Source organism: Pectinophora gossypiella, chromosome 5, assembly GCF_024362695.1.
Source record: "Pectinophora gossypiella chromosome 5, ilPecGoss1.1, whole genome shotgun sequence".
NCBI classification, from domain to species: Eukaryota; Metazoa; Arthropoda; class Insecta; order Lepidoptera; family Gelechiidae; genus Pectinophora; species Pectinophora gossypiella.
In genome coordinates this window covers 1,625,187-1,650,678 of record NC_065408.1, presented here as the reverse complement: position 1 = coordinate 1,650,678, position 25,492 = coordinate 1,625,187, and the positions used below count along the sequence as shown (strand labels likewise).

The following is a 25,492-nucleotide window of genomic DNA, read 5'->3' as shown; positions in this document are numbered from 1 at the left end:
GGGTCTTTCCTATGGATGGATAGGGAGATCGTGCCTTAAATCACCACGCGGGCCCAGTGCGGATTGATGGTTATAAACGACTGCTACTACAGCCGGGAGCAACGGCTTAACGTGCCTTCCGAAGCACGGAGGAGCTCGAGATGAAAACTTTTATTTTTAGTTTGACATAAAAGATGTCATTTCAATCCCATGCATAATGTCCTTTTATCACTGTCATGTTATCGATTGTCATAATCGTAGTGTCTTGGCTAAAGCCCCGGAGAAGCATGAAAGATACACGTGTCTCAAATGTCGGGCACGGAATACCGAGCTTTAGTACAAATTGCCTAAAAGCCAGTAAATCTGTTCACGCCCATATCATTTTGTCGGATTATCCCCTATAAACACTGAAAGGTTTTAATCATGTAATGGACACCTGCATCAAAAGTTTATCAGTTCCCGTCAGTGATATCATTTTTCTGATATTTATAAAATATCACTGCAAGCTTTTATGAGGGTTTTCAATATTGTTAATTTCCTTCTGTGCTGGGGATAATAGACCGCATTGAACAGGATATAATATTGACATGGAAGCAATATTGTTATTTGACATGTACAATACATATCAAATAACAATAAGAGTTTCAAAATACCACATTGAACAGGAACGAATATTGACAAGGAAGCAATATTGCTATTTGACATTTGTTGATATTGCGCACTTACTTTTACATGCGCAAATGTCAAATAGCAATATTGCTTTTAGACGAATTGCTTCAATGCGGCCTTTTCAACCCCCCTGAGCTGCATACATAACACGACGTAGCACGACGCCTATATCCCCGTAGGGGTAGGCATGTGGTATATACATACCCACTCCTCGCCAGCTATGTTTAACTCCCACATAACAGAGCGGCTTGGCTAATGCCAGTAACCGAGCACAAATCCTGGAAACCACGTCATATAAATTACCTATGATCCACGGTTCCCTATTTTGTTGCATAAAATTTTATGTCATAAATTTGCATGGCATATATTTAATATTCCTAATAATCGTTACGCTTGAAAGGCATTAGGCATAACTATTTACACATAATATAATAATGCATAAACACTTTAAGCATAAATTCATACCTATTTAAATAAACATGTTTGCAAACATCAATAGGCTTAACAAGCATTATGCTAAGTAAAACAGTATGACAAGTAACCATTATGCCAAAAGACGATTATGACTAAAACAAATATGCCTAACCGGTTATGCCTAATACATACATACATAAACTCACGCCTATTTCCCACCGGGGTAAGCAGAGACTATAGAATTCCATTTGCTTCGATCCTGACAAACTTCTCTTGCTTCCTCTACATTCATCAATCGCTTCATACACGCACGCCGGTTCAGAGTAGATCGTATTGAACCTTTTCTAAGGACATCTCCAATTTGGTCATCGTAAGTCCTTCTCGATCTTCCTCTGCCAGCCCTACCATCAACTTTCGCTTTATGCCTAATTAAAATAGGACAAACAACATTATGCGAAAAATAGGGTTTCATGATCCACACCTGAATTAAAACTCACAAAGTCGATTTCGGTAGTTAAGAGCACGCGCCAGAAATCGCACCCGTGACATTACGATGCAAATAAAATGTGTTAAGTGGTAGGTCCCGGATCATATTTACTTAAGTAAGTATGAAGTCGTTATACGAGCCAGGACCCTTTAGCGGGTCAATAGTAACTCTTACACTAGGGTTGTACGGTCACGAGAATTAATATGTAAATATGTATACACTTTGGTACCATGGTCACATTAACTTTTTTGACAAATTGAACTGTAACTCTCACTAAATGTCAAATATGTTAGTGCGACAGAGTCCTAAAGTGGGTACTGACTGTACGGCCTCCATGGTCCAGAAATCAGTTTGTGATCCCTAGTTTGGGTAGGACATTACGGGCTGATCACCTGATTGTCCAAAAGTAAGATGATCCGTGCTTCGGAAGGCACGTTAAGCCGTTGGTCCCGGTTATTACTTACTGATGTAAGTACGTAGTCGTTACATGAGTCATAATAGGGGCCTATGGCGGCTCAGTAATAACCCTGACATCAGGGTTGATGGGGTTGGTAATCCACCTCACAATCCACACGATAGAAGAAGACCAGGGTTGTGAGATCAATGACCGACAATGTACTTACGTCATAAAAGTAATAGACGTTGAGATCTCCCATGGTGCTGTTAGTGAGGTTCCGCCAGGTGAGGTTGTGGGCGTCTGCGGGGTAGGCAGTGGTGACGCGCGGGGTGGTCCCCAGCTCCGCCATCACTAGGTCTGGCTCCATGGTGCTGGAACAAGGAATACAATTCTTAATACAAGGAAAAAAGCACTGTAATCCTGTGGTGAGAAAAAAAAAATGCGACATACTAATGTTTTCATTTCTTATGTAAAAAAATACAATTATTTATGTATGCCGAAACGGTTCCTCCTCAGCATAATATTTTAGACTCATCATCATTAATTTAAGAGCCACGCTCTTGTCGGTGTAGCATTCTCCATTTCTCTCCTTGCTACTTTTTTAGGGATTTTGGCCTTGGGCTTTTTTTTTAATGGTTTCCCTCTTGCCTTCCGCCCCGCAGTACTTTGTTTGACGCGAGTAGTATGGCGCCCAGAGTAGTCTAATTCAAAGCCGTACTAGGACTCCTGTCCTCCGCCTCTGAATAGTACTGACAGTTACTGCGGCCCTCTGTCAGGTTCCAGGTTACAGTCCTGTGACTGGCCCCTTCTGTCCTGCATTGCCGTACGATTATGGAATTGACACATTAATCCTTGCACGTTTCAAGTCTGATACAAAATAAACCATTAGATATGTATCATCATCATCAGCCCATTAACGTCCCCAATGCTGGGGCACGGGCCTTCCCTATGGATGGATAGGGAGATCGGGCGGACGATCACGCGGGCCCAGTACGTATTAATGGTTATTAACGACTGCTAATGCAGCCGGGACCAAAGGCTTAACGTGCCTTCCAAAGCACGGAGGAGCTCGAGATGAAAACTTTTTTTTTTGTGGTCACCCATCCCATGACCGGCCTTTGCGAAAGTTGCTTAACTTCAACAATCGCAGACCGAGCGCGTTTACCGCGGCGCCACCGAGCTCCTCCGCGTTAGATATTATGTATAATGTATGTAAAACAGCTTGTAGATTTATAGTGCGTCAAAGCCTTTTTATCTTAGAAGGGTGTTCATTAAAAATCAGCAAACATTGCACTAGCCGGATATAACAGTGGTGCTTTCGAGGTTATATTTCCGGTGAGAGTCCTTTTTCTTCAGTGTTCACTTGATGCCACTAATTGCAGAACTTCAATCCACACTGATATTCTAAATGCGAAAATAATTATTAGCGTCGAAAAGGCGGCACCAACTGCTTAATGTTGAAATTGCGAATTGTTAAATATACTATCCTCTACTCTTGAGGAGCTCGGCGGCGCAGCGGTAAACACGCTCGGTCTGCGATTGTCGAAGTTAAGCAACTTTCGCCAAGGCCGGTCATAGGATGGGTGACCACAAAAAAAAAGTTTTCATCTTGAGCTCCTCCGTGCTTCGGAAGGCACGTTAAGCCGTTGGTCCCCGCTGCATTAGCAGTCGTTAATAACCATCAATCCGCACTGGGCCCGCGTGGTGGTTTAAGGCCCGATCTCCCTATCCATCCATAGGGCAGGCCCGTGCCCCAGCAGTGGGGACGTTAATGGGCTGATGATGATGATGATCCTCTACTCAAATTGCCTACTCAACGGCCCCTGGTCCGTGGTTCGAATTCCAGTGGGGACATCCACCGAGCGCGTTTACCGCTGCGCCACCGAGCTCCTCGCCTTTTATTACACCCAGTCACAATTACCTCTTCCACAAATTATTATTCTGATCAAAATAAAGAGAAGCAATATAGGTAACATAATTCTATAAATAATGAAATCCAAATATCCAGTAACAATTATTTTAATGTACGCTTCTGCAATTACATTGTATATTGGAATAATTATAAATGTACCTACCTTAGTAATGAGAAAATAGGTTTAAGCTGTACAACGCCATCTATATTGTTTTTGGTGAACATAGCCTGGTGTTCCTTGATTGAATCGTAAGTAAGTGTTATTTTCTTTGTAGAATTCTGAGTGTAGTTTGTAGTTCGATTCCTTTTAATTCTTCCTTCTCAAAATTAATTACTTCGACACAGACGACCAGAACTTAATTAAAAATATTTTCTCAGTTTTATTAATTGCTTGAGTTTTAATGTAGTTTCGATCGTTGACGTGTTGCTTTATGACACATATATACATAAACTCACGCCCGTAACCCCTAATGGGGTGGTTAAAGCTACAAGTAATCACAGAAGACTTGCAACCACTGTTCATACGAAGTCCTAAGATGGATACGATGAACCTTATGGTGATAAGAGTTCAGCCAGCAACCAGTCCATCAAGCCAGAAAAATCATAATCCCTCTGTCTGTCTACGACATGCATGAGAAGACGTTTTAATCACTCCCAGCCCAGCACAGAGACTTTATACTCAATTAAAATTAGAATTAGTTCGATCCGAAACTTTTAATTTCCCGGCGGTCTTAAAAATTTAAAAAAATTAAATTACTAAAAAATGAATTGGTTGACGAATTTGACATTTGCACAAATAAAACAGCGCCATATCCTCAAAATATTATATAAATTTTAATATAGATTCTATGCCAGCTTCAATTAGCCGTTTTAGACTAAAAAATCCTAACTGCACTATTGTTTTCTCTGAAATATCCAATCTGTCACTATCAGCCACGACGGTGCCAACTTTTATTTATGGAACGTGCCAAAACTGAAACGATACGCCCGTTTAATTGAAACAGAAACAAAAGGGAAAAATAAACAATGCATGTCAAAAGGTGAAAAGAAACATGAAAAAGATAGAAAGATAAAATGAAAATAAAAAGGGGAACGGGTTGCCTACACGTAGTTATTTTCTATACAGAGCAGTTCTTTTTATACAAGGTGTTAGATTAAAAATGGGTTTGTATTTGATCACGATCTCACCTGATGGTTATGTAAGTTGGTACACACTTTATGCCTATTCACTCTTCCTAAAGACTAGAGTGAATAGGCAGAGAGAAAGCAGTGGGGCGAAGTTATCGGCTCAGCACTGCATACATCAAGGCACTCCTCCTTATCGTGTGGGTTGTGAGGTGGAATACCAACCTCATCCACCCTGGTGTCAGGGTTATTACTGAACCGCCAAAGGCCCCAAGCCAGGGCACTGCGATTGATGATAGTACTAGGTTAGTAATTATTTAGAAGATATGAATGCATGGGATTAACTGTCTGAGCACTGATATTATTATTAGTTTAAGGCCCGATCTTCCTATCCATCCATAGGGAAGGCCCGTGCCCCAGCAGTGGGGACGTTAATGGGCTGATGATGATGATGATGATGAACTGATATTAGGCAGCTAAATAACAATATTTTATTTTTTTTTTTAAAGAAGACTTGGCCATGTTATTAAGACGAATGAAGCCATACGGAAAATTAAAATCTTTTCTTGGAGTATTTTGGTCTGAGCCTAGTAAATCTTGTTTTCCTTCAATCGTCGTGTGGGATGACAGGATTCAGATTTATTGAGGTATTTTATTGTGCAGAAGATGAAGTCGAATCTCGCGCTGAATCAGTTTAAAAATAAATCGCATATTTTAAATACGTTAGAAGAGAAATAGGTAATATCTTATGTCAAAGATAAATTGTCTAAATTGTTAGGTTTTTGTTAAATAAGTACAATAATTATGTACATAATGGAAAGAATAAAACTTTGCTAGTTTACAAAAAGAAGCAAGAATTAAATTCGTAATATTTCCAAAGAAAAAAAATTGATTATTACTACATAAAGACAGATTATAAAAGTAACGATATACATTTTTTTCTATTTAACTTTATAATAATTTAACCAAGGAAAACGTAAATAACGTAGGGAAACGTAAATAATAAATCAGAAATTTTAACACGTTTTTCTATGACGTCAGTGTGCTTTTCGTAATAATTTAGTGTTTTGACGAAATTTTGGTGAAAACTGATTCGAACCCGGACCACCGGACCACAAAAGTCGTTATTTTTTCCGTAATGCTCTTGTGGTCAAACTTATTGTCAGATCTTATTTCTAAACCAACATCCCACTGCCAACTTTCAGGACAAAGTTGAAATATGGTCCAACTTTGACCGAACAATCTTCCCGGAAATAAATACAGTGTTGATCTTAGCAAATTAACATACAAATTACTTTTTGTTGACGTTTCGCTGATTAAAAATGTTCAAGACAAAATAGCAATTAGGTACTGATCTTGCCGCTGACTCAAAGGCGAACTGCTAAAGAACTAAAAACACACAAACGTAATTAAAACACATAACGAGTTCTTACCGCGTTTAAAATAGGCAACAGCAACAGTGTCAAAATAAAGGGAGTCTCATATCCCTATTTTAAACGCGGTAAGAACCCGTTAATGTTTTAATTATGATAATAACCACGTAAACTTGAAAACAATGTACACACACACGTATTGTAACATGATAACTCACTCGAACGTTCATCAATTCCGTCCTTATTCGAGGAGACCTTAAGGAAGAGTTTGAACTCAGCTCAAAATCCGATATTCTTAGACGACTCCGCGACTTAATTTCATGTTCACTTCAATCATCATCTCCTTAGTATTATCGCGTTTTTCACAGGGTCCGCTTACCTAATCTAAAGATTTGATAGGTCGGGCTTTTTACAGAAGCGACTGCATGCCTGACCTTCCAACCCGCGAAAGGAAAACCAGCCCTATGCAGGTTAGGTCACATACCCTCGAAATTCATTTCTCGGGAATGTGGGGTTCCGAACCGAACACGTGCTAATCATTTGTGATCCAAACATTATTTCCAAAACAAATTGGACAGTCATTGGTTTAGTACTGTGCTGAGTGAAGTGAGAGGCAAGCGTTCTACCAACTGAGCTACCACGGCTATATCCATACTCTCTCTCTCTCTATTTAAGAGCTGTGCTCTTGTCGGTGGAGTAATCGCCATTCCTCTCCTCTTCCCGCCAAAACCTTCACCTCCCGATACGACACGACGTGCACCTTATCTTTTATTTGTTTCATAAATGTTATCAGGTCTACCCCTTCCTCTCTTCCCTTCAATTTTTCCTTCTATAATGTTTGTTATAAATGAATCGTGTCGTATCAGGTGGCCAATCATATTTCCTCTCCGGTTCTCTATAGTCTTCAATATGGTTCTCTTTTCCTCAACTCTTTCCAGCACTTTCCACCCATTATTATTCTGATCAAAATAAAGAGAAGCAATATAGGTAACATAATTCTATAAATAATGAAATCCAAATATGCAGTAACAATTATTTTAATGTACGCTTCTGCAATTACATTGTATATTGGAATAATTATAAATGTACCTACCTTAGTAATGAGAAAATAGGTTTAAGCTGTACAACGCCATCTATATTGTTTTTGGTGAACATAGCTTGGAACATCTTTGATTGAATCGTAAGTAAGTGTTATTTTCTTTGTAGAATTCTGAGTGTAGTTTGTAGTTCGATTCCTTTTAATCAATCAATCAATCAATAATACTTTATTGCACAACAACACATACAAAGGACATAAACATACGAATAAAACATAAGCACAATAGGCGGCCTTATTGCTAAACAGCAATTTCTGCCAGGCAACCTTAGGGTGAAAGAAGATTCTTCCTTCTCAAAATTAATTACTTCAATTTTTCCTTCTATAATGTTTGTTATTTGTTTGTTGTTGTTATATCCATACATGCTAATAATAATATTCCTACTCACTGTGGTGGAAAAAAAATAATCTCATCGTAGGTAACAGCTAGTAAATAATAAGATACGTTAAACATCGTAGAAAGGAAGCTACAGGGAAAGAAAGGAAGGGGAAGACCAAAAAGAGCTTTCTTGGAACAGATTAAAGAGAAGGTGAACGTCGTGTCTTATAAGGAGGTGAAAGAGTAGAGCTTTGGTAAACAGAACATAATTACACGGAACATAATTCATCAGAAACTTGAATACATCAGCATTCGTGACATCGTATACCTAATAAGTATAAATGGTTTCAGAAACATCGGGATTGTAAGCTTAGTGTAAGTCAATCAAAGTTAGAGTTTCGAACATGTTTCCGTAATTGCAAGAGATACAAGGAAATCCGCGGCGTCTTATTACTTCAGAAAGTATTCGTCTGTGTGCCAAAAGTTATTGATAAGTAGCGGAAAATAATGTACGGTCACGAGCATTAATATGTATATACTTTGGTACCATGTCACATTAACTTTTTTGACAAATTGAACTGTAAGTCTCACTAAATTTCAAAATGTTAGTGCGACAGAGTCCTAAAGTGGGTACATTATATTGCTCATGACTCATGACTGTACGCTATAAGAATAATTTACTTTTGGAAAGAACTCTTATTCTCACTATGAGGCCGCAGGTTTGATTCATAGCACCACGCAAAGTAGCTGCTTCTCTTCTAGACATGTTTATTTTTTCATACATAAGATCACGCCTTTTGGGGTAGACAGAGACCACGGAACCAGTTACTATGGCCTTTGACGGCTTAATAGTAACCCTGACACCAGGGTTGATGGATTTAGTAATCCACCTCACAACCCACACGATAGAAGGAGATTTGTTCGAAAAGCTCGTCGACTTTATAAATTAACACTTTCGAAAGTTATTCTCGCGTTTGAAAACTGTTGCCATTAAATTGTTTTGAGATACAACACCGGGAATTGATTATCTAAATAAACCATTAGAAATCAAACTTTCTTAACTCAGTATAAATTCTCCTTGGGCTATTATAAAAGTTTCCCCTTTAGCAAAACGTAATGACAAAGTTCAGTTTTGAAGTATTCTTATTGAATATCTCTGTGATAATAACCTTGATGGATATTAGAAAAAAAAACCTTTACCGCCTCATTGCAAAACGAAGATTGTTAATACCAGGTTTTTTTAATCTTTATTTTTTACAGCTTAGTCACAAACAGCAACTATGTCTCTTTGTATATAAAAAATCAAAAGTGGTACTAAAAACTAAATACAATAATTACCTTAGATATAAGTCTATATGCACTAAATTGTAAAATGTTTTGGCTTCTTTCGACAAGGGGTTCGCCAAAGCAATGTTATATCCGCCAACTTATTGTGACGGATTGACAATGTCATATCGCCTAAAAAATTCTGCATCTAGAGACTTCTGGAATGTCATCTTAAATTCTTCCTTTTAGCGGCATTCTTTTCTGACGCATAGCGTCGTCCTTGTATTTCTTTACTATAAGGTTCCACCCAAGATTATTCGAGAATAGAAGCGACTGTTCTGGTGACTGAGACCATAGGGTATGTAAAGAGCGGGAAAAGCAAGGAGAGCCAGTTCAGTTTCTAAAGCGATCGGAGCAAGAAGAAGAAGTGAAAAGTGGAAGAGAAGAACAGTGTTTTAAACAGTGTAAAGTGTAGTGTGAAGTGCAGTGTTAAGCGCAGTGTTAGTGCAGTGCTAGTGTCGTGTTTCGTGCTGTGTTCAAGTGGACCGAAATAAAGTGAAGTGACGGTAACGGAGTTATTATACCGCGAAGCCCTGTGCGGAAGCTGTACCGTGTGTACAGTGAATAAATTCGTTTCTCCTTGGACTCAGTGAGTTTCCTTCCAATCCCGAAACACTCTTCCGTAACAATATTGTACATTATTGTAAATATTGTGTAATTTAAATCTTTCCGACTCATTTCGAACACATTCCATCAAAATGTGATCGTCTTCTACCACACCACACTCAGAGCAATTCGGTGTTTATAAAGTAGGTTTATAATGTTACTGATACTATATCGAATACTGAGATGGACGATTCAGCAATAGTGTGAAATGTAGTCTAACTTGATGTTATAAACCGTAATGTTTAGAGAAGGTTTTCTTGTGTAGCCACTTAAGTCATATTCGCTTACCTCCATAGTGTCTGTGCAAAATGGATTAGTGTTTATATATAGCACGTAATATCTTGTGTTTTCATGGAAGATGCAACATGAAAGGAACGTCTGCGTCGACTTTACATACATACATAACATACATAAACTCACGCCCGTAATCCCAAATGGGGTGGGCAGAGCCACAAGTAATCAAAGACAACTTGCAGCCACTGTTGATACGAAGTCCTAAGATGGATATGATGAACCTTATGGTCGACTTTATTAGATTCTTAAGAAAGGCTTACATAAGCCCACTTCCGCGGACACAATCGAGGTTTTAAAAGCACAGGTTACGAGGCAACCTGTAAGTACCTACTACACAATTAGGGAATGGGAAATTATGTCTCCTTATTTCAATACAATACCATGCATATATTTTATGGTATTTGCTGCATGGTAAAATCATATAAATTGTATCGCACTGCAATGCAACTAGGGAATGCGATTCCGACTCAAGATCGCAAATTCGAGATCCCGCGGGATTGGTAATATCAATCCCGCGAGATTCCGATAATATGAAAAATCAGGATGGCTGAAAACTGCTGATAACTGATAGTGAGGTAAAACAATCATTTTTTTGAAAGAAAACAATAACCTTTTTTCTTCAATATTACTATCTAAATAATTAAGTTTTCTTTCGAAATCAGCATAGTTAAAACAAAAAGTATAACTCAAGGAGATTCGCCCAATTCAAAATTCAAATTCAAAATTCAAAAATATCTTTATTCAGTAGGTAACATAGTTACACTTTGAATCGTCAATTTTACATAACGAACGTCTCATCCGCCAAAAACTACTGCAGCTTCTCACAACCTGTATAGCAAAACCTCGGCACAGGGCCCTAGACGTTCTTTAAAAAAATAAAATTAAACATAAAATATTGGTATACAATTGAGTAAATTAGCTGCCTAATATCAGTTCTCAGACAGTTAATCCCATGCATTCATATCTTCTAAATAATCACTAACTTCTCAATCACTAACTCAATCTCGTCAATCTCGAATGTGACCTCGTCATATCCCGAAATATTCGACGAGATCTCGCAAGATCGGGATTGCATACCGGCAACCGCGTCATTGCGCAGTGTGTGTTGAGTCGCGTCAAGACACGCGTTCTCTGAAATATCTAAATCCCGCGAGATCGGGATTGCTTTCCCTATACTTTTGTCTCTCGTGTGTGACATCTGACGCCGTACGATTGAAGACTAATACTCGTAAAGTAAGGGGTGATATAAAAATAGCACAGCCGTTGGTGGGGAGCGGAGAGTTGCAGTTCTGTACGTATTATTCCTTATTCTATGATATGTGCCGGCGTCATTCTCGCTCCACACCCGCAACATCGCCGTTGGAAAACTTTACCAAGTCTCGTAAAAACGTCGATCGCGTAAGTAAACGGCAACAGAAACTTTCCTCTGTTAACCAAACATGAGATCCGTGTGAGCATAAAGAGAGTAGATATTAACTGTTACTATCAGGACTAAATAGGCAAAAAAAGTTGAATGATTAAAACACATAATGACGCGTTCTTACTGCGTTTAAAGTAGGGATATGAGACTCCCGATATTTCGACACTGTTGCAAGTGCCATGATCACGGGATAACTGATGAGATTGGAGTGGAGTAGGTAGATCCATAATTTTCTACGGGCAGACATATCTGTCTACCCACTTTCTTTGCCGCTTGCCTAAAAAAAAATTAGTTGGTTAAAAGTTGAGTGTCTTCTCATTATCTTCTTCTTATAGTGTGGGTTGTGAGTTTGAATACCAGCCTCATCAACCCTGGTGTTAGGGTTATGATTCACTTCACTGACGTGGCTTATGTAACGATTACTCACTTACAGCAGTAAATAGTAACCGGGACCAACGGCCTAACGTGCTTTCCGAAGCACGGATCATCTTAATTTGATCATTTAACGTTAAAAATGGAAAAACTCTCTGGAAAAACTTGAAATCATCTGTTTTACCAAATTTTAAAAATACAGCTGATCTGCCGGCTTGTTTTGATAACCCAGATGCCATTAATAGACATTTTCTTAACGTACCAGGTAATGATAGGACTGATATATCTAATATGACATATTATGAGTTTCATAAGCACAGTAATTCCACTTTTAACCTTAGTCCAGTGCATGAAAATGTGGTGGCTAAAGCGATTTTTAAAATTAAGTCTAACGCTACTGGACAAGATGGCATCTCCAAAGATATGTTTATTTTAACTTTACCACATTCGCTCGGTGCAATTACAGCTATCATCAATAAATCAATCTTGAGAGGCATTTTCCCTAATCAATGGAAAAATGCAATAGTTCATCCATTACCCAAAAAATCGAATGTGACAGATATCAAAGATTTGCGCCCTATCAGTATTTTGCCATTTTTGTCCAAAATTATAGAAAGAATAGTCTACGATCAAGTCTATAAATACTGTATTTCTTCCAAAATTCTTCCAGAGCTTCAGTCTGGGTTTCGATCAAAACGTAGTACCACGACAGCCCTCTTTGATGTAGTCGATAACCTGTTGCATCACCTGGACTCAGGAAAAAGTTCGATCTTGGTACTCCTCGATTTTTCGAGGGCGTTTGATTCAATTAACACGTCGTTATTGATATCGAAACTGGCTTCTTACTATGGTTTCGAGTCCACATCACTCAGGTGGTTTAGCAGCTATTTAGACGAACGTTATCAAAAAGTTGTGGTACGAAAGCCCGATGGTAACTCGTTAACGTCTGTCTCTCAAATCGTTAAACGTGGAGTTCCGCAGGGATCTATTTTGGGCCCGTTACTCTTTATTATTTATAGTTCTGACATTACAGATTGTATTAAAAATAGTAAATACCACATTTACGCGGATGATCTACAAGTTTACATCCCGGTTGGAAGTGATAACGTTGATGGAGCCATTGAATCTCTTAATCAGGATCTGGACAGAATACTTAGTTGGAGCCAAAAAAACTGCCTGTTTTTAAATGCCACCAAGTCCAAATTTATGATTATAGGTACAAAGCAACAAACTAGTATTATAGAAGCTGCAAAGCCTAATGTATCAATAAAGGGTACATCTCTTGATCACGTATCCGAGGCACGCAATCTCGGTTTAAATTTCGATTCACAGTTGAGATTTCATAGTCATGTGGTCGAAGTGGCACGAAATTGTTTTTATAGGCTTTTAGCCTTCTGTACCAAATCAGACCATTTGTCAACACGGATATAAGAATTTATGCGCTGTGAAACACTGATTTTGTCAAAATTGAACTTCGGTTTCACTGTATATGGGCCTTGTTTATATGGAAAATCTGAAAAAATCATTCAGCGTGTTCAGAATGCCTGTGCACGTTTCTGTTTTCCGATTCCTCCTCGTACTCATATAACGCCTTTTCTCAACAATTCTAATTTGCTAAATATGCATCATCGTTTAAGTTTATATTTTGCTTGTCAACTGCACGATATTATTAAGTTTCAAGAACCTCAATACCTCTTTAAAAAACTCTTGTGGCGCAAATCTGCGAGGTCTTGCTCAATAGTGATGCATCTGCCGCGACATAGGACTGCCGCTTTTCGTGGAGGTTTCAGTTACCGATCTAATAAATGTTGGAACGATATTCCACCGCCCCTTCGGAAGCTTACTTCCAAAATTACTTTTAAGGTGAAATATAAGGAATATCTTCTTAATATTCAGAAAAACGTCGGTAACTGAACTTTATACTTATTTCATAATTATGTTATATACATCTACTTGTCATATATTGTTTATGAATCTCTCTCGTTATCTGTTTATCTGTGGCTTTTATTTTGCACATCTGCTTATTTTCTTATTTATTGTAAGTAAATCCCGACACTTTTTGTTGGCACGATAGTTCAAAGTATTTATAAGCGTAACTTAGGTACTGGCAGAATATCAGTGTTGCTAAGAGTGGTATTTCTACTATCCTTCGCAACAACATGCTGAGTCAGTCCCTTTTCCCTGGCAGTGTATTTTTGATTTGTATACTTATCTTTATCTTCTCTACTATTGTACTGCACTGTTTTGGGAATAAAGTTATTCTATTCTATTCTATTCTATTCTAATTTCGGACAATCAGGTGGTCAGCCTGTAATGCCTTAATGTGGTTGAAAATCATAGATTTAGGCCCGTTCTGGATTTGAACCTGCAAATTTGCAATAAGAGCCAAGCGCTCTTTCATACCACCGCTCTTACATAACATGTGATCGATAACGAATATTCATGACAGCTCAATGTTGAATTTTTGAAACATTACAATTTGATGAGTCTCTAGTACTAAAACTCGCTGGCAGAAAGCGTGAATCATCGTAATGTACTATATTTTGCACCCGCCACTGAGTGTTTTAGCGACCATCACTTTGTATATTCAGTTTGTACATGTTTAATCCCAAGATTTATGTCCGGAAGACTGGTGATTTGTCTGCCTTATGGGCGCCGATTCCATTCCCACTCCGTAAAACTTTGGCAAAAAACTGACAAGTTAGCAAGTTTCAAGAAGTTTGCTCTCGCCAAGACAGTTTTTGTGCGGGTTTTGGTGTTTCGTGGTCGGATTATCCGCAATACAAAAAGGCTACAAATAACCTGAATAAATGTAATAAGTACCATGAAATATTTCCTTGAAAGTCAAAATGTACTTAGATTTGGCATTATTGGCGTATCCAACAACAGTTCAATATGGTTTCCACTTTGCTCTAATGAATGGTATTTATTTCAGACTGAATTTATTATCTTTCTGGATAAGGTATATTTGCCAATGTAGGAATAATGAATTAAGAATTAAGTTAATTTCTATTTCAATTCGTTTCGCTAAGCTCTGTGGATTTTGAAGCCACATTTTTTAAAACAAAAGAATCCGTCTTTTGTTTCACTAAAATACACTCAGTTCAAAAATGCACAGCCAATAAAAAAATATAGTCAATTAAAACCATTTTTCAACTTTTTTCCGTAGTTTATGTATGAAATGATTCGATATTGAATCAAAGCGCTTTTTGTCTAGACGCCAAACGTGACTATCACGATTGAAACCAGCTTTAAATTAATCCACGTTTTTAAAAATGTACATAAAAAGTAAATTGTATTATTTTCACAAACGCGAACGTGTGAAACCTGTCAAAAGGCTGCATTTGTTTTAAAATGAATATACTTTGTGTACAAATAAATATACTGTTGTTATTTTAGGGTTCCAAACCTCAAAAGGAAAAACGGAACCCTATAAGTAGGATCACTTTGTTGTCTGTCCGTCTGTCTGTCAAGACCTTTTTCTCGGACACGCGTAAAGGTATCAAGTTGAAATTAACATTTAATACTTATGTGTGCGGTCTTATGATGCTGTATAAAAATCAAGCTTATAAATAAACGCAAACCGAAGATACGCCTGTTTGTGCATTTACAAACTTATATTTGCAATTGGTTAACTAATCGCGACGTAGTCGATGTATTGGGCCAAAAGTTCTTCAACAGCAAAATAGTTTTTCAATTACAAACTTATTTGCAGTTGGTAAACTAATCGCGAAGTAGTCGATGTATGGAGCCAACAATTTTACAGCAACAAAATAAAATAAGTTTACAGACTTATTTAACAACATATCATAGCATCACGCCTGTATCCCTAAAGGTGTAGGCAGACGTATTGCTCCTTGCCAGCTATGTTTCTTAGATGTGCGTCTTAGACGGTTCTTAGATATGATTGAAGGTTCAGCGGTCATAGGAACTCGACAATAAAATGACGCAAATCCCTCGAGTTTGAGCTTTTTCAATTAGTCTTGATGACCACTCTGACCCTAGGTCGCTGGTATTCAGCTTCTGACGATAATCAGGTAATTATGGGATAAGAACTCGACGTTAAAATGGCATAAACCCCTCGAGTTTGGGCTTGTTTGATTTGTCTTGATGAGCACCCTGGCCCTAGGTGGTTGGTATTCAGCGTCTGATGATGACCAGGTAGTTATAGGAACTCGACATTTGTATGACGCACAAGACCCCCGAATTTGGACTTGTTTGATTATCTCGATGAGCAATCCGGTTCTAGGTGGTTGTTGGTGGTTGGCATTCGGGGTCTGATAATAGCCAGTTGGCAATTTGTGCGGAACCCCCGGTGCGCGAATTAGACTCTCACCTGACCGGCTTTTTTTTTCTTTTTACTTGCCATGTCACGTTCTTTTATACTTATTTTATATTTGATTTTTTAAAGATCACACGACGTGACACGAAGTTCAATGTCACTAATAGGTTCATATCGACTCAGACTTTATTTTTTTCACGTTTTATGTTTAACGATCCGGAGGTCCCAGGTTCGAAATCCAGTGGGGTCATATCACAAAAAAAACTTGTGATCTCTGATTTGGTTTGAACATTGCAGGATGATCACCCGATTGTCTGAAAGTAAGATGATCTGTACTTTGGGGTAACGTTAATTATCAATTATAACTATTAGTCGTGATAAACATGAGCAGTATCAGGGGCCATTGGCGGGTTTTTTTTTTTATTCATAAGATATCCAACAGCGGTTCTACAGGTAAAGTTTAAGTATCTATTACATAGTGTGTCTTGGCCAATACCAAGATTATCATAGATTGCGTTAACAATTGACCCGAAATAAAAAAAAATAAAAGAAAACAATAACAAAACTAAAATGAACAATACGCTAGTGTGCAAACGAGTTACAATGATTTACGAAAGATGAGAAAAGTATATGAGAAACGTGTAGAGTTAATAGCAATTCTGAAACCAGGGTTGACGAGGTTGGTCATTGCTCTGCGAGATACTCACGAGAGACGGCCTGAGTTTAAGAAGTTTTGTTTCTTCAAAGAAAACTCCAGGCAAACATTTCACTTTCAAAAATATTATACCGCTTTTTCCCGTTCAGTCATTCACTCGCTTATTAAAGTGACTAACTATTCGGGGCATGCCCAACGATGATCTGCTTCTCCAGACTGTGCTTCGGAGACCGCCGGCATATTGAGCGGCGTCGTGAGCTCAAGATAAAAAAAAAAAAATAATAAAAAAGTTTATTCAGGTAAAATCTACGACACACATATACATTTACAACATGAAGATATACACACATTACATTAATATTAAGTTGGAAAACATAAAGGTATATGGGTGCCGCAGTTCACCAAAAAAGGCCAGGGTTCAGTGAAAATTTACCCAGAGGGCAACACTGATTTTCGACCCACGCCGATCGGTGAAACGCGAGTACCCGCACAATAAATTCTAAAAAATAAATAAAGAGTACAAAAAAAACGACTTAGTGTTACACATGGAAAGAAGAAATATTGCACTAAAAGAAGGATCTATAAGTGAGTAGTGAAAACAGTGTGTAGCTATGGTGCATGTGATGTGAAGATCACGACGCGGCTCTCCTCAATATGCCGGAATCGTGTCCTAAGCTTCTTCGGACATATCATGCGGTCTCCGAAGCACAGTCTGGAGAAGCAGATCATCGTTGGGCAAATGGATGGCAAACGTGCGCGAGGAAGGGCGCCTACGAGGTGGTCTGACATCCTGAAGAAGACGGTGGGCGGCAGCATACAGGGGGCGGTCCACGCAGCATATAGCCGTACCGAGTGGAAAACCATAACCTGTGGTCGCGAACCTCAGCAGTGAGGGAACGACGAAGAAAATGCGGGGCATACGTCTCACTTACTGGTACACACCTAATTTACAATATTCACACATACACACACGCACTCTCACACACCCTCTTAACGGACATACGCACACACATCCTAACAAACATTCACAAATACACCCTCTACGTGCATTTTAATCCACACTCTATTAACACAGTTAATTAATTTTAATTTGTTAGATTATTAGATTTAGATTTAAGCATTTTTATTTTTTTGTATTTTTGGGGCACAGCTGAAAATCAACGTGGCACTCCCTCAATGTCGGAGTGTCACAACATATTGCTGAGCTGACGTCCCTTTTTAGAAATAAGATTTCATTATTATGTTCACTACTGTGCACCTGTTCCTACTTATATCTAAAACTAGCTTTTGCCCGCGACTTCGTCCGCGTGGAAGGATTTTTCCCACTAATTTCCGTTCCCATGGGAATTTCGGGAATTCCTTTCTTAGTGCACCTCTACGGTACCTAAGCTACGTCCCATCCAAATTTCAAGTGCCTACGTTTAGCCGTTTAGGCTGTGCGTTGATATGTCAGTCAGTCAGTTTCTCCTTTTATATATTTAGAAGATAAGATAATGATTTATATTCCAAAGTTTTCCGTAGTAAAGTAAAAGATCTGTCCTCAAAAGATTGTTTAAAATGAAACAAGTTTGTCCAGCTGTAGTGAGAACAAACTTCCCCAGTTAGCGTTAGCGGACGTAGCAAGTGTTCAAGTTATTGGAAACGGAAAAAAATCTTCTACCTCTTAGTGGTGGCTTCAAGGAGTTATTTAGTTAGTCTTTAAGAATTTATTTGAACGCGGCGTGCGGTTCTGAAGTAGCGGTAAAACTTAGATATTTATAACCAACTTACAAACTTAAAATTGACTTAAAAAGCTGTTCTTAATTTTAAAAGGTGATTTTGCTTTCAGGTCGAAAAGTGAGTGTGTATTATAAAGAGGAAGGGGAGGTCTTTGCCCAGCAGTAAGATCTTGTAGGCTGTATAATGATTTGATTAGATACCAACTAAATATAAATAATTGTGAAAAGTTACAAAAAATGTGATAGCATTTAATAACATATCAGAATATAATGTCAAGTTATTGTAATAGAAATTTAAGTAATCAAAGTACGAATTAATAAAAAAATATTTGTTTTTATAGCATTTACTCTTGCTTAGGGAATCACCCAAAAATTAAAACTCGTGAATTGTCAAGCCGACGCAACAAATCTATCTTCAGGAATTTACTGTTATTTACTATTTCATAGCTTTGTTAAAGAAGCAATAATTTTCAAATTATAACCCGAAGAAATAAGTTTCAGCAAAGTGGGTTATAAAGCCAGAAAGTTTCTTAATCGCTTGCCGATTGCTTTTGAACTGGTTATTATTTATTATTTCAATTTAATTAAGAAAGTTTCATTATAGTCCCAGTTCTTTGAAGATAAACATGACTTCATCTTCAAAGACCTTTTTTTTTGACGTGACTTAAGTATCGTAGATTTTGCGCAAATGGTATCAACTACTTGGCCGAACACCTTGACAGCCGTGGTCTTGTGATTAGAGCGTTGGGCTCACGACTTGGAGGTCCGGGTTCGTTTCCCTATGGGGATATTGTAGAAATCACTTTGTGAGGCTGTCTTTTTGATGAAAAGAAAGATGATTCCGTGCTTCGGAAGGCGTGTTAAAAAGCTGTTTGTCCCGGGCTACTAGCTCAAACATCTACAATCTGTTCAGTTTAGTTGCGTGGTGGAGTATGCTCCATACCCCCTCCAGTTGATTGAGGGGAGGTCTGTGCTCAGCAGTGTGACTTGTACAGGCTGTTTATGTTATGTATTATGTTATTGTAGATTTGTCATAAATGGCATTTTCCACCTGGCGGGACAAATGGTGAGCGTTCTCATTCTGGGTGATTACTGAAGAGATAACTTTGTGATTATAGATATATCTTTTCAAGATAAAGATAAAGTTGGCAGAAACCATGAACGTAATTAGGCTATTAAAGAGGCGATGATTTAGTGAAGAGGCGAGTAAAGGGATTCAAATTATTCTAAGGTGGGTAAAGACGGCCTTATCACTAAGAGCGATCTCTTCCAGACAACCTTCGGGAGGTGATCTTACGTGTGTATGTAATTTTAACCCCTTTATTCGCCTCTTCACTAAATCATCGCCTCTGTAACAGCCTAATTACGTTCCTGGTTTCTGCCAACTTAAACAACTTTTTCCCCGCCACTTTGTGCAGACTTCGGTTCCTAAGATGGAGTATGTTCCAGACCCCCTCCTGTTGATAGAGGGAATGCCTGTGCCCAACAGCGTCACGTATACAGAATAATCTAAATATAATAAAAGGAGAAACTGACTGAATGACATATCAACGCACAGCCTAAACGGCTAAACGTAGGCACTTGAAATTTGGAAAGGACGTAGCTTAGATACTGTACTTCAGGGTTAGCCTCCTCTGATCGTATTTTCCTAAATTTATATTAAACCTAATTATCATAAACTAATAATCTAAAAATTGATAACAATTCATTATTTTACTGAGCTACTTATACTATAACCTCATTTAAATATAATAAAATTAAGCATTTTTTAACCTTTCTCTCCCACACACACAAAGATCTCTCTTTTATAACACGCCACGCGGACGAAGTCGCGGGCAAAAGCTAATGTTATCTATGTAAGTATGCAAGAAAAGAAAGAGTAAGTAGAACGATTAATAAAGCAGCGACCAGTCGAGGAGTCCTATTCTCGCCACTTCATTAAATCACCGCTCCTCTATCTACCTAATTACGTCTCTGCTTCTTGCTAGAACTAGTGAAAAAATACTAGGTCCATTTATACCAAATAAGATAAAAGGTCCAACCTCACAATTTATCTTCCCTCGAGTGGTTTCTTTTAATGAGAACATTAGGCTTATATACTAGACTTTGTCAGTTAATTCATATAGTCAAGAGTAAGTACACTAAACCGGCGAGAATGCATGAAGACATTGATGACAGTGAACGGCCTCCGTGGTCCAGTGGTTGAGCATTGGATCCACGATCCGGAGGTCTTGGGTTCGAATCCCGGTGGGCACATATCACAAAAATCACTTTCAGTGATCCCTAGTTTGGTTAGGACATTACAGGCTGGCACTTAATTGTAAGAAAGTAAAACGATCCGTGCTTCGGAAGGCACGTTAAGCCGTTGGTCCCGATTACTACTTACTGATATAACTTGCATCATCTAAGTACGTAGTCGTTATATTTATGAGTCATGTCAGGGGCCTTAAGGCGGCTCAATAGTAACCCTGACACCAGAGTTGATGAGGTTGGTAATACACTTCACGATAGAAGAAGAATTAGAGTTGAAGACGCGAAAGTGGTAGGTAGTAATGGAATTCAGAATTTTTCAAATAAATGAACAAAACCAAACTTGACCTTAACTGTCTCTAAATGATAATAATATTTCCATATAAGTCAGGATCTTAGTAACTGCAATTCCGTGGGCTCTTGCCTATGCCAACAGCAAATAGAGGTGATAAAAGAGTTTACAAGATAAAGTTATTCTAAGGTGGGCAAAGGCGGCCTTATCGCTAAGAGCGATCTCTTCCAGACAACCTTCGGGAGGTGATCTTACGTGTGTATGTAATTTAAACCCCTTTTCTCTCCTCTTCACTAAATCATCGCCTCTGTAACAGCCTAATTACGTTCCTGGTTTCTGCCAACTGACTGGACTCAGAATTTCCAGGAAATGGGATTTTCCTTTTAGGAAAATAGCCTATTACTTACCTTGAATTATGAGCGGAGAGAACTTTTTGATTTACTCCACACCGCGAGAATGCTCGTAAAGATCCCTATAAGGTAAGGTAAGACCGAATAATATGCACCCTAATTGAATGTTATAAAAATATTCAATATATTTTTTTCATATATATTTTGATATTTTTATTCGATGCTCTTATAAGGGACTGGGAGCAAAAAAAAAAACATAAAACGCTTTCAGCTGCTTGCTTTCCCGGGCATGTCGTTAAAATCGAATATGATGGACCATTATAAAATGGTGCCGTGTGGTTCATCATATCTTTTGTTCTAAGGAATAAATAGTACGTTCGTCTTCTTCTATCGTGTGGGTTGTGAGGTAGATTACCAACCATCAACCCTGGTGTCAGGGTTACAATTAAGCCGTCAAAGACCCCTAACATGGCTCATGGGTGCCAACGGCTTAACGTGCCTTACAAAGCACGGATTATCTTACTTTCGGACAATCAGGTGATAAGCCTGTAATGTCCTAACCAAACAATTTGCAGCGTAATGGAGACAGGATCAATATCCATTACTAGATTATTTTAGATGTTTTTAGACTTGTTATTGTTATGAGCTCCGTGGTCTAGTGGTTAGAAGTCCGGGTTCGATTCCCGATGGGGACATTGTCGAAATCACTTTATGAGACTGTCCTTTGTTTGATAAGGACATTGCAGGCTTCAATCACCTGATTGTCCGAAAAATTAAGATGATTCCGTGCTTCGGAAAGCACGCTAAGCCGCTGGTCCTGGGCTACCACGAAATGATAATCCTGAGAGTTCCGAACCACTAATCCCATTCAAAAAGAGAACGAAATGCGAAATAATGAACGAAGCTGCTCGATACGGTTATTTAAGCCAACTTATATGCCCCAATAAATATCGCTTGTCGCCGTTTCCTGTGTTCGAGTTAACCGCATCCTTATTGGGTTTGTGGCGTGTACAGAATCACGGTGTTTGCCTCGTGACCCATATTTTGCGGTAATATCCATTTTCGGCCTAATTTAACCGGTCATAAGGACTGACGTGTTTTTTTTTTTTTTTGACGTGACTTATTGTAGATTTGCCGGTACAACGTTTAAGACAACAGGCCTGAGGGTGCCCAGTTGGGCGCGAACCTCGGCTCAGGGCGTCGTCTGAGAGGAAAAATATTTGAAAGAATTAATCGACCCTGGTGGGTCGATAGCGATAAGCGCTGAATGAGAGAAATCGTCGACCACGTCGGCGGGGTCGGTATCGGGGTCCTGAAGTGTTTGGTGTCGCGAGCTGATTGGCTGCCTCTATGGCTAGGGTAATCGGGTCGTCGGGATCGTATATTACGTCCTTCGGACGCCGATACTTTTCAGTACCGTCCCTAAGCGGGATGTATTCGGAAGCCGCAACTACCAGGGGATTTGGGTGGTGCGGAGCAGAATCGAAAAAACGTTTGGAAGCTAATTTGAGCCATTGGGCAATGGTTGGCAGACCTAGGTCGTCAAGGACTGACGTGACGCGAACAAACTTGAGAGTATCGGCCTCCAGCTACATAACATTATTGTACTGGTGGAAGTAAATTAAGATAACACATTATTATATATCTGTATAGACAGGCCTCCCACCCATCAACCGGACGCGGTATGGACTATGTGCTCGTATAAGTATTTGGATCTAAATAGGTACCATTTTTTTACCCGACTTTGGCGAAGCAAAAAGAAGGGTTATGTGTGTAACCGTAATGTATGTATGTTTGTACGTAATATGTCATGTTCGTATGCCAATTTGTCTTTTAAGAGTTAGCTTACTTAAGGCAGCATACAACCACGGCTGTCTTCTAAAGATTATTCGGAAGAAATTTTGAGAAATATACCTTAGTTTCAAGTTGTTTGTAAATGTTTGTTTCCTGGTTCTTGCCTAGTCCTTTCCTGGCTCTAGAGCAATAAGGCCGCCCAAATTGTACTGATATTATGTGTTATGTCTGATTGTTGAAATTTAGTTCTGAGCAATAAAGTACGTACTTATATTTGATTTGATTTGTTTCATTCATTTTAGAGCGTGATTTTTCCGTAATCGGGTTTTAGTTTTGAAATTTTCATTTTTAGTCTATTCTGTTTCTTCTCGAGCAAGATCGAAACTTGCTCGAATTTCATTTTTATATGTAAATAACAATAATATTTATAATATTTACAGCGACTCCCTTAGACAACTTGCGGGGTCTATTACGAGGTCACTTCCATGTGTGTTGTTTTGGATGCGAGTGTAAAGTTGGAAGGAGAAGGCCTAGGCGTATATACCAATCGCCAAACCGCGGAAAATGCGAAAGTATCCCCACAGCTTGGCATAAGGCCGGGTTTCCACTGACGTGGCGCTGTGTAACATTTACTTGGCACCGACTACAAAATTATAAAATTAATTAACTTGTGCGAAGTAAATTTATTTATTTCTTTTTAGTTTTGCGTATGAAGTCGGTTCTTTTGTTTAAAATTTTATTTTATTTTACGATTTTAAGCGATGGTTAGACCGAGCCAGGATGCAGAGATTGACGACATCAGACAGATTATCAGATTTATATTGATAATATAATAATTTATGATTAGTGTGTGTGTACTCCCAATTATTGAGTGTGTGAGTGAGTGATCACAATTTTTTTTCACCATTAAATACGACTAAGATTTAAATTTAAATAATAAAGTTAAATAGGTTTCGTGAAAGAAAAATTGGTTCAGGTGCGATAATTTCGCCAGGCCGTAGGGTGTCGAAAATCGGGAAGTATTTCCGAATATATTTTATACCCCCGAGACATTTTCTGGAAAAACAAAATTTTGTATGGCAGCCATCTTGTTTTCCCGCAATTTTGATGTTTTTCACGCGCGATAGAATTTGACCAAGATTTAAATAGGTGTCGTGAAAGAAAAATTGGTTCACGTGCGATAGTTTTGCCAGGCCGTAGCGTGTCTCTCTGACGCGGAGCAGTTTTTGGTGACCAGAAAGTATTTCCATACTCTACATGACGTTTTGAGCAAGCGCCCCATACATTATTTCTACCCAAAGGGGCTTCTTCTAAAATAGACAAAAATTTTGTATGGCGGCCATCTTGTTTTTCCGCCATTTTTTTACCGGCTATTGGATTTGATCAAGATTTATATATGCCATAGGGTGTCTCCCTGATGCTGACCTGTTTCCTAAGGTCTGGAAGTTTTCCCGGGGCCTAGAGACCGATCCGACGAATTTGACCTTACAAACGCACTAATCGCCCCTACGATTTTTGAAAATTCCCCTCGAATTCTCTGGTCTGCCATCATCAGACCCTGACTTTCTTATCATGGGACCACCTTGGGAATATCTCCTTTCGAACAAAAAAAATATTATCAAAATAGGTTCATAAATGTCGAACAAACATAAAAAAAATATACGGTCGAATTGAGAACCTGGAGGAGGTTCTCAATTCGACCGTATATTTTTTTTTAAGTCGGTAAAAACCAATATTCTTTACTAAAGATAGTTAAAATTTACGTATACGCCTTAAAGTACTTAAATAGAATAGTATTTAATTTAAAAACGAAACTCAATATTACCAACGGATTTGAATGGCGTTAGAATTAAAATTACAAAGATTTCCCGGCTTTTTTTATCTTTTTCTCGAATTGATTTTCAAGAATATTGTGTAAAAATCCTTTCAGAAAAAATATCCAATTTATTATTTAATGTAAATATTTTCCTTGATTGAATTTGAAAACTGAACACGAGTATTAGCTGATATTTTGTACCTAGCATTTTGTTAATATATTCTAAGTAGACAAGTATTTTAGATTGATTTTGGACCATAAGTCATCATCTCCCTAGCGTTATTCCGTTTTCAAAAGGTCCGCTTGCCTAACCTATGATAGGTCCAGTTATTTACAGAAGCGACTGCCTAACTGACCTTCTAACCCGCGAAGGGAAAACCAGCCCAATATAGGTACACATACCTCCGAAAATGCATTTTTCGGGAATATGGGTTTCCTCACGATGTTTTCGTTCACCACTGAGCACTAATCATTTATGATCCAAATGAATTCGATAACGAATTTATAATGATTTACAAATTCGCTTAGGCCTATGCTGGGTTTCGA

General features: G+C 38.4%; 1 protein-coding gene across 1 annotated transcript in view; it reads right to left on the bottom strand.

Annotated features, from left to right (window-relative positions):
* Window positions 1-25,492, bottom strand: part of LOC126366674 (cardioacceleratory peptide receptor) — a 219,904-nt gene that overhangs the window by 69,759 nt on the left and 124,653 nt on the right. The window contains exon 3 of the mRNA XM_050009878.1: window positions 2,169-2,317. Within this exon, the coding sequence (XP_049865835.1) occupies window positions 2,169-2,313 (145 nt within the window). The 5' untranslated portion in view covers window positions 2,314-2,317. The remainder of the gene's footprint in view (window positions 1-2,168; window positions 2,318-25,492) is intronic.